Source organism: Phytophthora infestans, genomic scaffold (genome assembly GCF_000142945.1).
Source record: "Phytophthora infestans T30-4 supercont1.2 genomic scaffold, whole genome shotgun sequence".
Lineage (NCBI taxonomy): Eukaryota > Oomycota > Peronosporomycetes > Peronosporales > Peronosporaceae > Phytophthora > Phytophthora infestans.
Genome location: NW_003303757.1, coordinates 3146825 through 3163049, shown reverse-complemented (window position 1 = coordinate 3163049; position 16225 = coordinate 3146825). Strand labels below are relative to the sequence as shown.

The window sequence follows — 16225 nt, the reverse complement described above, 5'->3', positions numbered from 1 at the left end:
GTGCACCTGTCAGTTTTGCTTCTACACTGTATTCCTGACCGACTGACTGCACAGTATACATGTTCGGATGCAAAACTCAGCATATTGGCCTTATTTGACGGTTTTAGGGTAGCATGTTTTCGTGACCAAGTGGTTCCAAGGCTGGAACAGCAACCACTCTCTTAAATTTAAAATAACAAGCCATCTAATCGGATAAGTTCGCTTGTACCTAACACTAATCTACTGTATTTTGGAAATGCCAATCAGCTTGGGATACAAAACAGTACTTTCTTACTGAATCATGGTAACTCCTTACTTTTGTAAAATAGCATCTCTGCTACTTTAATACGGTAGTCAGTATTAAATACTGTACGGATTGTCTTTAAATGAAACGTGTTGCCCTCCACTTTACTGACATGGCCTCGTCGCAAGCCAACAACAGCAAATCACTAGTGTCGTGTTATTCTGTCCCTTAGTTTTCCACGGTACTCTATCTCGTGTGGTAGGGTTCCTGAGCTCCCCCCGCTGTGCATATTCAAGAAAGACACCCAGAGGTGAGTGAAGTTACGCGTATCCGTCAACGGTTTCCACGCAGTGCAGACACCTTTGAATCCATCGGAGCTGCATCGTTCGTCTACTTCTGCGTGGAATTCTCGCACGTCCGCGCCGTATCCACCTCCAATGGATAATAATCCGACACCCTAAGTGGCGGTTGGCGATGCGGACAAGGAAGACGGCGACCCTGATTCTATAATTGCCATTTGATTCCATTGCTATTTTCCGACGCTAATACTGCTGCTTGCTTGCTGCTAGTCCTACTCAACTACTAGAGCCTGGTACGATGAGCCACTTCGTGCGCCAGAGCAAGTTCCGTCACGTGTACATCGAGCCGGCCAAGTTTGAGTCCTGCTACACGAATGTGCGGCTGGCAACGGCGACGGGTGAGCAGAACTATATCAAGGGTAACACCAAGTTCTTCGCCGTGTCCATCCAGGCAGGTGGTGGCGCCATGGCTGTAGTTCCCTACGACAAGGTGGGCAAATTTGATCCGGATTTTCCGCTCATCTCAGGCCACCGTGGCGCCATCTTGGATTTCGACTTTAACCCGTTCCACGAACACCTAATCGCCTCAGCCTCAGACGACACCACTATCAAGATCTGGGGCATTCCCGAGGGCGGTTTGGCCGAGACCTGCGTGGATCCCCTCGTGGACTTGGCTGGCCATGGCCGCAAGGTGACGCTCATCAAGTTCCACCCTACGGCTAACAATGTGCTGGCCAGTACGTCGTCCGACTTTTCCGTGCGGTTGTGGGATATTGAGAAGGGTTCGGAGATCGTCAAGCTGGAAGACCATGGAGAGAACCTGATTCAGGACTTGGCTTGGAGCTGGACCGGTAGTCTGCTTGCCACCACCTGCAAGGACAAGGTCGTGCGTCTCTACGACGCTCGTTCCGGCCAGATCGCCGCCCAGAAAGAAAATGCCCACATGGGCACCAAGAGCGTCAAGATGAACTTCCTCGGCAACAAGGAGACGTTCGTCACGGTGGGCTTTACACGTCAGAGTCAGCGTCAGTTTAAGGTCTGGGACCCGCGTAACCTCGACAAGGAGCTCAAGAAGGTGGACATTGACCAGGCCGCAGGTGTCATCATGCCATTCTACGACCCCGACACAAACCTCCTGTACCTGTGTGGTAAAGGTGACGGTAACATCCGCTACTACGAGATGTCGGAAGGTGAGCCATTCGCCTTCCCTATCAGCGAGTACCGCTCGACGACTTCTGCGAAGGGTATGGCTATGATCCCCAAGCGTGGGTGCGATATCATGAAGTGCGAGTCTGCGCGTCTGCTGAAGCTGACGTCGAATGCTATTGAGCCACTGCACGTGTTCGTGCCTCGCAAATCGGACGCTTTCCAGGACGATATTTTCCCTGACACGTACGCCGGCATTCCCTCGATGACTGCCGATGACTGGCTGGGTGGTGCTGATAATTCGCCAGTGCAGATGTCTCTCCGTCCGGAGATGCAGGGCAAGATTACCAACGATGGTAAGCGCTCTCGCTCTGCATCCAAGGCGAACAGCGTCGGTGCCGGCATTGCGGCTCGTGTGGCTCGTTTCGCACGCGGCGGCAGTAAGAACGACAACACGCCCGAAGGCAAGCTTAAGACCGAATTGGACAGTGCAAATGCACGAATTGCGGAGCTGGAGAAGCTGCTTCGTGACAACGGCATCTCGTACTAAAGCAGCGTCAGGAGAGGACTGACTGCTGCGAGGGGGACTATTATCCCCGATCACGGTTGGATTGGAATGCCGTTAGGACGACGCTAATTGTCGCTTCGTTCTCTGTTTTGGCTCTTGCAGTCGGAACCAAATACTTATTAGATTCGTGAGCAAGCAAGAGGCCTACGCACGCACCGAGTGAAGAGCAGGACAGCGAGAATACCAAGAAGAGTGTGAGAATACACGCAAGTGCATGTCGAACAAAAACTGTGTGTCTTTCAGTTGATCTCTTTTTACTGCTTGTCAGTCAGTGCTGAAGGTTTTGCCGTCAGGTTGCCGGACAAGACGACAAACTATCCGACTTCAACTTGCGCAGTGTTTAGTGATGTTATGGCGCAAGGAGTCAAAGTCCCAAGACAGGATATCGAGTGTTTGCCATGCGTTTGCTCCCGTTGCACCAGTAAAGCCAACCCATGCTCGACCGTGGAAGAGTTCTAGGGTGTTCTCGATTCGTAGCGGCACTGTCAACACAGGAGTGTTCATGTCGTCCAGATAAACTGAAAGAAGCCCGACACCAGATCGCCAGGCACTTGTGGAGAAGAAGTTACCAGCTAATGTGGTGGCCGTAAAAGGTTCATCGAAGAGCCTGCGCAACCACACGTCAGATATTTAAAGGCTGTCTACCGCGACGGAACGGAAATGACTTACATGCTTTCGTCAAGATTGGGGTTGTACGTGATCCGCACTGCGTGTATGTCTTCCGTCAAGTCCGGAATATTGCTCGTAGCACCGAGTGAGTGAGTGTGATTGGGCAGCACAACTCCTTCATTTCCACTGACGTGTACGCTGATGTGGTTCTCGTAGACATCAAGCAATTCGGGGTTGAACCACGTATCAAACTCGATGACAAGTGCATTTCGAAGACCGCCATAGCCAAGTGACATGCCCCCAGAACCCAGTGCAAGCTCTTGCTGCACGTCATTATGTATAACGAAAGCAAAGCCGTCACCCCCACGCAACCGGCAGTTTGTGTGAACTTTGTCCATTACTCGGCATATCGTTGATGGATTAGTCACTCGAAACGAGAAACTGGTGGTGAAGCCTTCCCGGACGTTCATCTGTCGAGGATACCAAGCTGCGCCTGTGAGAAAGGATTGCGAAGCAGTGATTCTCAGTACAGTCCCGCATGCGGCTGTTATTGGCGCAGCATCAACTGGTTGGTGTAGAGTTGACTTGTCGAAGACATACACTTGCTTCGCTGGAACAGGCACATCGGTCATTGCGTTTGAGGGCAACGAGCGAAGAGTTAATCCATTCGTGGAAATAGCGCTGCGGATCTCGCTTTTGAAGCACACGTACGAACACTCTGCAATGGCTCCACTCGATCCGCGTGGAGCTGAAGTGTCAAAATTGTCACAGCACGAAACTGAGGCGTTGCAGTTCTGAACCTGCTCAAAACTCTCGTCAGTGTATCATTATGCAAATGCGAACAACGTAGCCAAACTCACGTGAGCATCGCCGTTCAAGTGCAGTCCGAAGTGTCCTTGATCACCTACCTCACCAGTGGGACCAAGTGTCGGAGCCGTACGCAGAGCAATGGCTTCGGGAAGAGCACTGAGATTTGTCAGGAGTCGGGCGTTGAACTGAGGGAAGACGAAATCTGTTCCCGAGAATATTATACGTCAGAATGTGACGGTGGCGCATGAATACTACAAGGGGTTTAGTGACTTTTTTTTACCTTGTCGAAGCGTTTGAACACAAGACGAGAGTGGGGAGTCGAAGCCAAGCACAGCATTAGGTAGAATTTGACGCCGGCCATACAAGTCAAGATCCCTCCACTCTTTCGACCATCGCCACTGGTTCTCAGTTAGCGGTGTTACCTTCGCCTGGTAACTCGTGGAACTTTCAAGCTCGATGAGTGTGGTGGATGTTACGTTGCCTACCACAACAGACTGATCAAGAGAAAACGAATCATCTGCGCAGCGCTTCCAGGCTACACGATAACCTGTGACAGTCATGCTTTCCCACACATCAGTAGGCGCATTCCAGTTAACGTCGATGGCGTGAGATGCCACGTTGGAGATTATTGGCTCCGGGGGCGAGCTTACTGGCGCTGCGTACGACAGCAACGGGATCTCATCAAATAACCGCAGCAACCGTCCGTTATGAACACGGACTACAGATGGGTATGTTGGATTTTTCAACCAGTTGGACGCTGCTGGTGGCAAGCGACACTGCAATTCCACCTCTGGAACGACATGAACAACGTCCAAGCATTCGACCCCGTCAATAGAAACGACTGCATCAGCTGTGCCAAAATGTTTTCCGCTGATGGATACCAGCTCACCACCTTCGCGCGCGCAATTGTATGTAGATGCTCGAGGTAGCGTCATTGGCAAACACTTTGCTGCTACGGAAGGATGAAACCCGTTGGTCCAGCGTTCTGTTTCCGTGCAATTGAGGTGTGCTGCTTTGTCACTACCGCTTACTCCAGTGACTTCGTCGTCGTCGTCAAAATATTTGTCGATACAGCCACGGACCTTGGTCACTACGGGCGCTTTGGTGAAAGCTATCCAGTCAATTGAGAAACTATGTCCGGTGATAGTATTGCGCGAGACGCACGGGTAAAAGCGTACTCGACGGAGGACCCCTGTGACGTGTTTCCAGATAGGAATGAAGTACAAATCGTCCTGCTCGAGTACTGAATGCAACTTGAAAGGGATTCGAATCGGGTCATTCATCACTCTCCGGTCGGCATCGAGCCAGACAGTTGGCTCGGATGGAGATCGCTGTAATGATACCATAGCGAGATCACACTGACCAAGAAATCTCATTCGGAAGACGAGGTGGTCGCGCTTGTCAGCGCCGATATACGCGTGCAATTCTGGTGAGTCCACAAAGGCGAGCTTGTGGTCTCCGCTTTTTAGCACCACTCCTCGTAATTGTCCACCGCCAACATCGATCTCCACCCCCATTTCCAGCGACGATGACTGACCCCAACCATTCCTGCCGTCATCAAAGTTCCATTGAACTTCATGGTACAAGAAGTGAGTTGACCAATGATACTGGAAAAGATTTTAGCCGGTTAAAGCGTACGGGCAATCGAGTTCATTGCTTCTGGGGCCATTGATGTTTGCGTGAATGTTGTACATGCCAGCATTACCACCGCTACATTGAGAAGCAGCGACATCGTGCATCGTCGCCGTTGTGGAGTAAAGCAGCTGGGATCCTGGAGGGTCTCCATTGCACTTGAGTCGATGACTACTGGCACCTATCTTCAAAATAAAGATACTAAAATACTAATTAAGCTCAAGATTGGTATAATCAGCAAATTCGTCCACAGTAATCACGCTGCTTCCGATAACAGGCATCGTTAAAGCACTTGGCAATAGACCTGTATTTTGCATCATTTCCTATTTGTAAAAGCCCATTGGACTTCTACAGGTAAGGATTACCAACTGATGAGTGGTTTGAAACAAAAAATAAGCATTTGTCGTATATACATTTACAAACTTCACGTACAACAATAATTTATGCTCACAAAATCTAAATTCTTAATCTCAGTACATTCTGAAGTAAGTGGGTACCGGTACAGTACTACAGCCCGTTTTCGCAGGGGTGGACCATATAGGGTTTGCAAATAAATCAGATTTTAGCTTACAGATGATAGTTAAGTTTGCATTTAGGATCATCATATCCGGAAGTTTATCAAAGGCCCAAGGGCGCGAAAACGGGGTGCAATACTGTACTACAGTCTGTAGTACCCACATATTTCTGTAACGCTGTACATTTATTACTTCGTAATACCCGGTTTAATATTGAAAACGTTTCGCCCTTTTTCTCTGAAAAGAGTCAAAAATGCACTGGACGCCTTCCCAAAATAGACAAATTACTCAACATGCCTGCAGCAGATATGGCGGGGAATATCGTCAATTAAAATCTGTTGGGCGTAAAAATCGTCTCAATAACCTGCCCGACCCCTAGCGTTAATCTCTATAGTCATCTTAGAAATAAAATTTGGAATTTGTATTAAATATAGTGATCATCGCTTTGGGCGTATCTACATGCACTCTCTCTACATGTATCTCGCATATCTCATTTTGCGCCCAAGCTGAAGAAGCCGTCAATTTTAAAAATCGGCCGCTGAGAGCAAAGCGCCGCTGCTGAGAAAGGTACTGCTCACGGAGCCTGAGAACGGATATTTGCTAATGATATGTGTACTTCCAGGCCATTGTTCACTCGGCTTCGTACTGGCGAGAGCGATGCATCGCAGAGTCCTCGACTGAGAAAGAGGAGAACACGCCGCCAAACCTGCAGAGAGCTGACTGTCGACGAGCAGGATGGCTACAGCTCTACTGGGACTGGACCTTTGAAGGACGATTCGACGCAGCGTGGACAGCGAAAGCCAAAGACCGAAAAAGCTCCTCCGTATGCGCACCCGCCACGCAGTCCCACGACTTCTTCACCTGTGCTACTGGAAACACCATCATTGCCTTCTTGCCTCCGACTAAGAGCTCTACTGCATGACCACCGTCCTTCGCGGCAAGAGCGTCGAACCGCTGCCCATCTCTACAACAATCGTCATGGTCGCCATCGTGAACCAGTGTCACCGTTCGTGAACCGTCGAGAACTCATGAGAACAAGTCCGGTCTCGTCCCAAAAGCCACGTGTTGGTGTCACCCGCCCCCGTGATCGGTTTGTACCGGCCGACTGGCCGTATCGAGTGGCCAACCTGCGCACGCAGTTCAACCCGACCGGGTTGATGATCCCGACGGTACCCCACTTCGGGTGGTGCGGTTGCTCGATGCCATGCCGCGTGGGGTCGGCAGCAACTCATTGATGCAGATATTCTGCACATTAGGTTGCTGGCCTTACGATGCCAAGTGCAACTACGACTTGAGAAAGTCGTCTTCAGTTTACTTGGCAAGAAACGTCCGCACACGGAAGTTGGCGACTGTCGCTTCGGAGGACACTGAAGCGGGCGCGGTGCTGAGCAAAAACTTGGGCAAATTGGAGCACATGAGTGTGAATCGAGCGGGCCGACCTCACAACGAAGGCTACCGCCTCCTCATGATCCGGCGACCGGAAAGGCCGAGCCACCCGATCCGTGTCGCTACCAACGCTGCTAGTATGGGAGGACTAATGCGTTTTGTGAACCGCTCGTGTGCGCCTGTGGTGCAGTTCATCGAGGTGGCGAATGACTGCCGGACTATCGTGGTGGTCGCCACGATGGAGGAGATTCGTGAAGGCGAGGAGATTACCGTCGACTACGGCACGGATCTCTGGTTTGTGTGTCGGTGCGGCCTCGAGACTTACCGCCATCACGAGATCCAGACCAGTAGTCCGAGATGCATAGACGACGAGTGTAGGAAAGGAGTCCATCCTAACATCCTGTGAATATATGTATCCTTCTTTGAAATGACACAAGTGAAGCTGTACTCCTCTTCATTTCGAAGCTTTCCGTCTGCATTGAAGCTCCGAGAACAGGTTTCGCACCAAATCAAGAGGTACCGACTCATAGTCAACGGTAAGTAAAATCTTGGATCTTTGCTGGCGCGCACTCCCCTTGGGCGCAAACCTGTCGTGAGGCTAGCTACTGACCCAGTGTTATTGGTGGACAGCGGCACACCGCGGCCGAGAGCGTGCTGCTGCGGCGCGCCCTTTATAAGCCTACTGAAAGACGGCTCCGGAGCTCTCATTTTTGGTTTTACTCCGAGCAAGTCGAAGCCTCGATCCTGAGCAAGACCCTTGCGCTAAACCGCACTTCACCACTCTTAGCGCTATTTTCGTCCCCGGTACGCTGTCAGAGCTCCCTACGTCGCCGTCCACTCCTACTAACGTATCGCTAACTACTGTGTTCGTGTTCTATTCTACTTAGATGGCTAAACTAACCGGAAGCACAAATTACAAGCTCTTTGAAGTGCTGCGCCTGCTGAGTCTCGTCTCCCAGTTCCTACCGCTAGGCAAAGATGAATGAGAACGTCTCGCAATTTCCCACAACTCGGACCGTGGACGCGGCGTCGCCGAACGTGACTACGAGAGTCTTCGATGCAAATTCAAGATGCTGTACGCACTCGTAAGCCGACGGGTGTGGCGGACATGCCTCCGCACGTGAAAGAGGCCAAACTTCTCATGAAGAGCATTGACGACAAGGGATGCGTCGAAGAAATGGATGATAGAGCCGACGCCGACGACCACGAAGATGAAGAAGACGGGCAGCCTGACTTCAGCTTCGAGAACGAGGGCGACGACGACTTCTACAACATCTCGTTCTCTATGAACAGCACCGCTAGCACGCACTCCGCCTACGATACCGACACGCACCATCACAATAGTTTTGACGATAATTCAACCACCCAGATCGGCAGCATTGACGAGCTGCTCGAATCGGCCGATGTGCGCGAAGGGCTAGAGGCGTTTGCATCCACCCCGAGACCATCGCCAGGTCCAATCTGCTCCTCTCAACGCCAACTTTGCTCTGCAGAGCTGCCAAAGTCGAACCAGCCACCGATCACCCAATCTAGTGCGAACGCATTGGACAAGTCCTCCATAGCTCGCGCACGCGTGCCGGAAAAGGAAAGAAATACCTGAACTTTTCCAACCGCCTCGGCGGGGGAAACCTGACTGACTTCCGAAGCTCCATTCGTCGCAAACGTGATGCCAAAGACGACAACAACCTCGCCGAGGCCAGCTACGCTAATTGAAGAGAGTACAGGCCACCAAGGCGGCTAGGCAACTTAAAAAGCGCTTGAGCGACTTCGACACGGCGTCCAGCACCATGAGGAGCCGTATTGTCGAGTTGGTTATCCTCATGCGTGAGGACAGCGAGCGTAGAGATGAAGCTCGACGCGCTGAAGAAGAGCAACGCCGTCACGACGAAGTTACAGTCTGCGAAGCGCGCTACCACGCCGAAAAACGTGAAGCTGAAGAACGCCGTCGTCAGGAGAAGCTGGAGATGAAGGAGCGAGCTCGTAGGAGCTTAAGTTCTTCATCTGTGCTCTCGTGAAGAAGGAGTGAAGGCCACGTCGGAGACGGAGTTCTTGCGCTTGAAGTCGCAAGCGTCGAAACGGTCCACAAAGGGAGGAAGTACACATTGTAGCGTTGCATCTCAGGAACAACCCTCTGTTGTCAACCACACAGCCACCAACACGATCCATATTGTCCGTCGACTTTGATTGTATTCACATTGAATTAAAGCTATTTACGCAAATGAACACGATCACGGTTGTCCAAGTTCACCACAGATTTCACGTACTACAGGGACATCAATATCGCACCCGAAACGTCGTCCGTATTTCAGATATGCTCACCGTGCGGACATGGTAGTTGGCAATCCGGAGCAGGTTGCTGAGTTGGAGGCCGCGTAGCTTTGGGTCGTAGGGCAGTGGCAGACGCAAATGACTATAGACCTTCTACACGCTGTCCATATCACACTCCGCTGCCTGCCTCACAGAGGTAATTGCGTTATGCAGCGTGCGCGCTGAGCTGCGCAGTAACGGTTGAATTCGCTCGAGGTCCCCGCCCTTTAGTTGGTCAGGATTCTACTTGTCATCGCCGCGGAGCACGGGAAGGCGGGATTCGATACAGCGTTCATACGCACGTCCGGGCAATAGGCAGGATCAATGAGCTTCATTCGAAATCCCAGCGGTGTTTTTGAATCCTTCCAGGACCCGCGGCAGTTGTGCTTCGACCAGATGATGCATCCGTCGGCAGCGAAGCAAATCGTGCCAGTGACCAGAACTGAGTGTAGCCATCCGCTGTACATAGCATTTTAAAGATCAGCGCTAGATGGTTGTCGCACCTGCAGCATGTAGACAACAACATGGACACAATAGCTGGATGGTATTAATAGTGACAAAGATCTTGTATATGCAGACGTACGCGGAAGTTCTTGCCATCTACAAACCCAAATGTGTGTTGCAACAGAGGCTCGCGTGCATTCACCATCTCTGCCAGCTCTCGCTGTCGAGACGGCGACGACCACGAGATACGTGCCGGAGTGAAGTCCAGAATGGCACACAACAGCGCCTCTTCCGTTCTGCACAGTGATCTCGACAACGTACTGGGGGGGGGCACCCCGAACAGCATGCAGAGCGTAGAGCTCTCTATAGAAGCAAATGATGAGGCTTAATGCTTGGTGATGGTACCGTAACTTCGGCGGTCGGCCTCTACTTCCTGCCGAGTGGATGCAGTAGAATCGCGAGAATCTCCGCAACAAGTTCTTGAAGGCAGTCCTGCGTAGTGCATGAACGTGGTCTTTAGAAAAGCACATACAGTAACCACACAAGAGATGCTTACCTCGTGAGACTTGTAGCATTTCAAAAGTTTGAGTCGAGGCCGTTCTTGTAGAGAGCCATCCACGCGGCGGCGCAGGGTGCATCCAAGCAGCGTACCGTCAGGTAGTGGCGTGTGCACATGGCGGCGCGCCATGCACTCTCCACCACGAGCTGGTGTACATCACGGCGGACACTGGACAGACTAGTTTTACGACTCGAGTAAGCGTCGCACAGCAGCAGCAGGACATTGTCATCGTCATCCTCGTGCATCTTGAGCGCGATCGCCTGACTGTGAAAAGAAGAGTGTCAAACTTCAAGCGGGATCTAGAAAGATTCTACAGTATGCTAGTCCTTCTGAAATTACCCCTAAACATGAAACAACTAATTAAATCAGTATTTTCGCACCGCTGGGACACTTTTCATTGACGAGAGTACCTCTTCTTTCTTAATTTGTGGCGGCACTCAAAACGTATAAGCTGACATAGAAGCCAATAAACCCACCATATCTGCTGCAGGTATGTCGAGTACTTTGTCTATTTTTGGAAGGCGTCCACTGTCGTTTTTACTTTTAACATAACTAAAAGAAGTCATAACGTAACAGCATTCCCTTGAGATGTCCTACGAGCAGATAGACCCTCGCTGCTCACTAATCAGGTCGAACATATGTCCTTCAGTGAATATTACTTTGAAGTATAGTATTCATTATAACTAAAAGTTTTTGTCTAGTCTTACCGTGGCGGTTTGCAAATAATCTCGACCGCAGCGATATAGCATACCTCTATAGGTCGGGCTTAGAAGCCATGTAGGTTAGAGTGGCATAATAGACAGCTAATTTTTAAACACATTTGCCGGACCAAGTCCAATCCAATGTGGTGACGTAATTAGAATAATTAGATCAGCATTTCAGCTTTTACAATAAATTTTCTGCCACTTCGCTCCTTTGTTGAGCATACGCCCTTCCTCAGAGCAGAGCGGTTTATTCCAAGTACAACATGGAGAGCGCGGACCTGTTCACGCTCACTTCTTCTTTTCCTCTCGTTCAAGCAACCCTTTTCGCTCTCACTGCTACTATCATCGATAAATAACTACGCTTTCCCTACGACCAATACGAAGATTAGTACCCCTCGTGTATGGGACTCCACTGGCATGTTAGTCGATTCAACCGGACACTAACTAGCAGTTAGCTTAGGTTAGTATAGTAGCAGAGAAGGACTGTTTTACACTTGAGTTACAACTTTCTTGAGGGATGTACATTCTGCTCCTCCGTATTTTCCTCCACTACACAACATCTAGAATTCTGACATAACTCGATCGTAGGTAGGCAGACGAAGTGCTCCATAGTAGACCACATAAATTGCTATCACTGCTTACACACCGAGACATGATTAAAAGTCAATTAGGAAATTGTGCCAGTAGCCTTTCATGTATCAAAATAAAGTATTAATTTACGTGTTGAATCGGAACAAAGGAAACCCTAACTTTCGTTATGCTGAAATTTCGTTTCCTTTTGCCCACCCATTCTTAGGCTCTAAGTGCAACTGAGATATTAGCGCCAAGTACAAGACACTAGTTAATCGCTAGCTAATATGTACAGCTATTAGCATGTCAATGTCAGGGAGTACACTACCCTCGCAATTTCACTTCGCCAGAAGATTATCGCCTCCAACTAAACACTTTAGTCCTTTGTCTTCTTCGGTTCGACGCTACCTCGGCAGCCCCGTCATTATTGTCTCCTCGGTATTGGAGAAATACGACTTCAGGTTTGCTTGCTGACATCATTTCCCGAAGGTGCGGCGTTAAAATCCTGACGTGTCTATGTCGGGAGGTGCTGTGACATATTCCAGATATACGACGTCAGTTCCGATTACTGGCATCGTTGCTGCATGATAACCTTAGCTTACGGGGCTATCTGGGGGATTTGCGTGGTACTCGACGTCGTTTGATGAGACTCCTACGCCGCCTTTGTCTCCTGAATCTGTAGAATCTGCCGTGACAAACCTGATGGAGAAGATGAGCACACCTGCAGCTTCGTGCTTTACGAAAACTCGGTCACTGGCGCTGAGTCAGCACAGGGTCGATGCTTCTCGCTGTCGCTGCAACCGTAAAATAACCTTCAGGGCCTCGTATCAGCAGACGTCTGGATGGGCCTATTCTTCGGGGTTCATCAATGGAATCGCGGTTCAACATCTTTCATACGCTCGCTTTACGACGCTTGTGCATAAGGAGCGTACTACAGTACATGAAGTACGAAACTTTCTTCCCAAGAAAGATGTCGGACGATTTTGAGAGCTCGACATCTTTCAAAAGCATTCAAAGCGGAAGCGGGTAGCGTCACCAAGGTGGGTTGCTTTGTGCGTACTAGCAAAACCGGCGTCGCGCCTACCCGTAGTAGTCTCGGGCCAAATCCCACATCGCGCGTGCTTAATCGTGAGACCCAGACAGCACGGACCCCGGGCTGATATCGAGTGGATCAAAGTGACACTCCCGCATGTCCAGTGCTCCGGTAAAGGTGGGATTCCTTGCATCGAGAAAGTATCTCCTCCAGTCGTCGTCACTGACAGATGACTCCTGGTTGAACATTTCAAACCGGTAGATTCACATTAAGGTGCTCGGCTTGATACCCCCTATCGGCATTACGGACACCTGTGTCTCTGTTACTTGGATCAACACGTCCACGCGTCTCTTGTACACGATGTAGCTATCCACAAACGCCCGGTTTTCTTCTTGGAGCTCCCTCGATACAACGAGACTGGTAAACTCGCGCCCGTTGCTAACGTCACCCTTGGTTCTCCACCCAGACCGCCACGGACGTCTTGATTTTTGCCGACGTGTGTAGGCTTGAGAATATCAGCGAGCAGCACCCATCGAGCTTCAACATGCGGACGGTCGGCTTCAATCAGACTCTCCAGACGTTGTATGCAAACAACACAGAAGGTTGACGTAAGTAAGTACAGGCAGATTATTCAAGTTGAGCAGGTCATCGATCGCCATGCGCGAGGAAATGGTGGAGAACGGGCTCAAGTTCCTGCAGCACCCGAATGTTCAGGTGCGTGCTGTGCTCTGCAGTCTCGTATGTGCTATTCTGACCCCGCAGATCTATAGTCAACGCCGCTTTCCGAGCGAGTTTCGTTCCTGGAGGGCACTCATCGCTGCCTCCGCAGCCTCTAAGATGCGTACGTGTTCTTCGATTCGTATCCTTTGTTCAATCATCCATTGTAGGATCTGCTCATGTTGCTTCTGGAATTTCCCGATGTCTTCGGAGCGATGACGCCTTGGTGATGTCGCACTTGACTACTGTGGTGGATGGCGACTGGTGGATGTGCTGGTTGATCGGTCGGATGCCTGGTATCTTGATCACCTATGCTACGCTGGGCATACATCATAGTCGTTGTTTCCTTCGCAACCACAACGTCTTCTCCCTCATGGAGTGACATGTCGCGTAGTCCGCTCGAAATCCAAATTCCGACAGCTTTTCTTAAAAAATTCCAATCGGACTGGTTCTAAAATAGAGAGGGTAGGGTTAAACCTAAGATTTGCTGTAATGATATCAAAGATAGTAATTGGCGGTCGCAAGTCCTACGTAAGGCCTCCGATCTTACGTAAGAGGCCGCTCTGGGCAATAAAGTCCGAATGACATATTTCGCCGGACATTTCCTCCTTCGTAAGTCTTGATCAAGAGACCTGACCTATATGGATAAGCCAGTGATACAAGTACGCAGAACGCAAATGATTCGATCAGTATTCGCCCTGAGTGCTACGCGTTAACCGCATAAAATAAAAAAATAAAAATCATTTTTAGGCATGTAGAGCTTTCTTTAGTATTTGGTATCATACTGTAAACGACAATGCTAGGCTAGAAGAGAGCGTTACGCCTCACTGTCTGAAAGTCATCTACTATGCAGTGACTCGTTCAGAGCTCTTCACTTTTATGTTGCGGCCTAATTTCCAAGGTAGGTTTAATGAACCCCTACGTAGGAGCAGGGGTCCTACGAAGGGCCTTAAATCGGAGGGCATTTTGGCAGAAAGGCACAAAAACGAATTTTGTTCTCCCTGATTGACTTAGGCTGTAGTAGTAAAAATCTGAAGTGATCATTAAAAGAAGAAAAATAACGATGCACACGAGACGTCATATGAACGGACGTCCGGTTTGGCCATAACTGAAGCGAAACTGCTTCTAACTGCCCGCGCTCATATGCTGGCGAATAATACATGTCCGTTAGAACTTGCTCATTGCATCTACCCGTTGGCGGGTAACACCGAAGGTTTGAAGATGCTGGTGGTAGTCATTACCCCCATCTAGAGAGTTCGAGCCGCGTTTTCAAGACAGAAATCACTTTGCAGTCGAGTAACACCGACACCTAGCGGCAACGCAACATGCTAATACAAAACATACGTAGCACGCGAAATAATCTCGCATATTTTCTTTAACGGATTAACATTGAGCACTGTCGGTAAAGAAAAAGATTGATCTTACCCCCCCTGGAATTTTTATTTAAAATATAGCTATGTCATTTTATCTTTTGTTGGTGGTATACACATGATAGAGATACATCGGAGCACCGACCGGAATGCTAGATCGACCGATTTTCGGACTCAGTTTGGACACGATCCCGGCTGGAGTCTTGGAGCTTACAGAGCTGATGTTTCCATTACTCATCGCACAAGATCACGATCTACTCGCAATAAGTCTCTCCATGCTCACGGATTGTTGCTGACGCATGGGAGCGGCACAGTACCTCCATGCGATTTGGCGGTGGTGGGTGGCGAATTTTGACGCAGCCAACCTCGTGACAGCAAGTCATCACGGATCTCGGCTGGCAGAAAAGTCGCACTGTGAGTCAATTACTCAATCGACAAAGGGTCCCCACATTTGCAGAGGTGACTGCACGCAGCCCCTGGAGTTAACGGGTGGTTTGGACTGATCTACTAGCAAAAATTACGCAAAAAACGTTAGGTTTCTCATAGATTTAAGAGCGTACGCACACCACAAATGAACACCTCTACCCATTGTTGGCGACATCAAGCTTTTGTACGCCAGCACAATCAACGGAAAGATCCAATCGCTAGTCATTTACGACCGGTCTTTTGAAGATGCCGACGCCTGGTAGGTAGGTTGAAGATGCTCACCTGGTAACATCATCGCCGGGAGTACAAAAAGCGGTCGATGCATTAGCGAACGAGGCCATGTATTTGACGACGAGCTGTCAGTTCGATCCTTACGAGCGGCTGAACACGAAATCGAGGTGGACTACAGTGCGGAATATGCTAGTGCGGCTATAGCTTCCTCATGATCCGAAGGTGGCACCGTGTAAGCAACGGAGAGGGGGGCTAGTGACGAGAAGCAATACGCTTCACCAGGGGAGGGGCCGAATGGACAAGGTACGATTGAGTAACAGGACACAGCTAGTCGTTAGCATAATATTTAACACTATTGTATCTCACTAAAATGAAATATGTTAAATGACTAAAAAAAGTGTTAAATGTTTGCGCGTAGTGATGTGGTCAACTCAATATCTCTAGTGTAAGGTAAATTGCCAATTTAGTAGCCTCAGTGAGGGGAATGCATAAAACTGTTCATAACTTCAAGTGTAATGCTCGGATTGAGGTGCTACTTGTGTCATTCCAAAGAAGAAACACAATGTGATTTTTATGGTTTATAGATATCGACTAAAGCAGCCGTGTTATATCTACGCATTTATGTGCGAAAACGATCGATTCGACGGCGTTGCCAGTTTAGTAGCCGTTTTTAGAC

The 16225-nt window shown here is 49.6% G+C and overlaps 4 protein-coding genes across 4 annotated transcripts; 1 reads left to right on the top strand and 3 right to left on the bottom strand.

The window, feature by feature from the left end:
* Positions 1 to 525: 525 nt before the first annotated feature.
* Positions 526 to 2477, top strand: PITG_01599 (coronin-like protein, putative; the record flags this gene model as incomplete). Its single annotated transcript, XM_002908188.1, has 2 exons — positions 526 to 533; positions 793 to 2477. One exon carries the CDS (start codon positions 821 to 823, stop codon positions 2216 to 2218), a length of 1398 nt encoding a protein of 465 aa, XP_002908234.1.
* An 83-nt stretch (positions 2478 to 2560) lies between these two features.
* On the bottom strand, positions 2561 to 5172 carry PITG_01598 (uncharacterized protein; the record flags this gene model as incomplete). Its single annotated transcript, XM_002908187.1, has 4 exons — positions 2561 to 2843; positions 2906 to 3645; positions 3706 to 3857; positions 3936 to 5172. The coding sequence occupies 4 exons, from the start codon at positions 5170 to 5172 to the stop codon at positions 2561 to 2563; spliced, it is 2412 nt and encodes an 803-aa protein (XP_002908233.1).
* Positions 5173 to 9816: 4644 nt separating this feature from the next.
* On the bottom strand, positions 9817 to 10144 carry PITG_01595 (uncharacterized protein; the record flags this gene model as incomplete). Its single annotated transcript, XM_002908186.1, has 2 exons — positions 9817 to 9954; positions 10079 to 10144. 2 exons carry the CDS (start codon positions 10142 to 10144, stop codon positions 9817 to 9819), a joined length of 204 nt encoding a protein of 67 aa, XP_002908232.1.
* PITG_01594 (uncharacterized protein) lies at positions 10069 to 10765 on the bottom strand (the record flags this gene model as incomplete). Its single annotated transcript, XM_002908185.1, has 2 exons — positions 10069 to 10431; positions 10496 to 10765. One exon carries the CDS (start codon positions 10741 to 10743, stop codon positions 10516 to 10518), a length of 228 nt encoding a protein of 75 aa, XP_002908231.1.
* Between the last annotated feature and the right edge of the window lie 5460 nt (positions 10766 to 16225).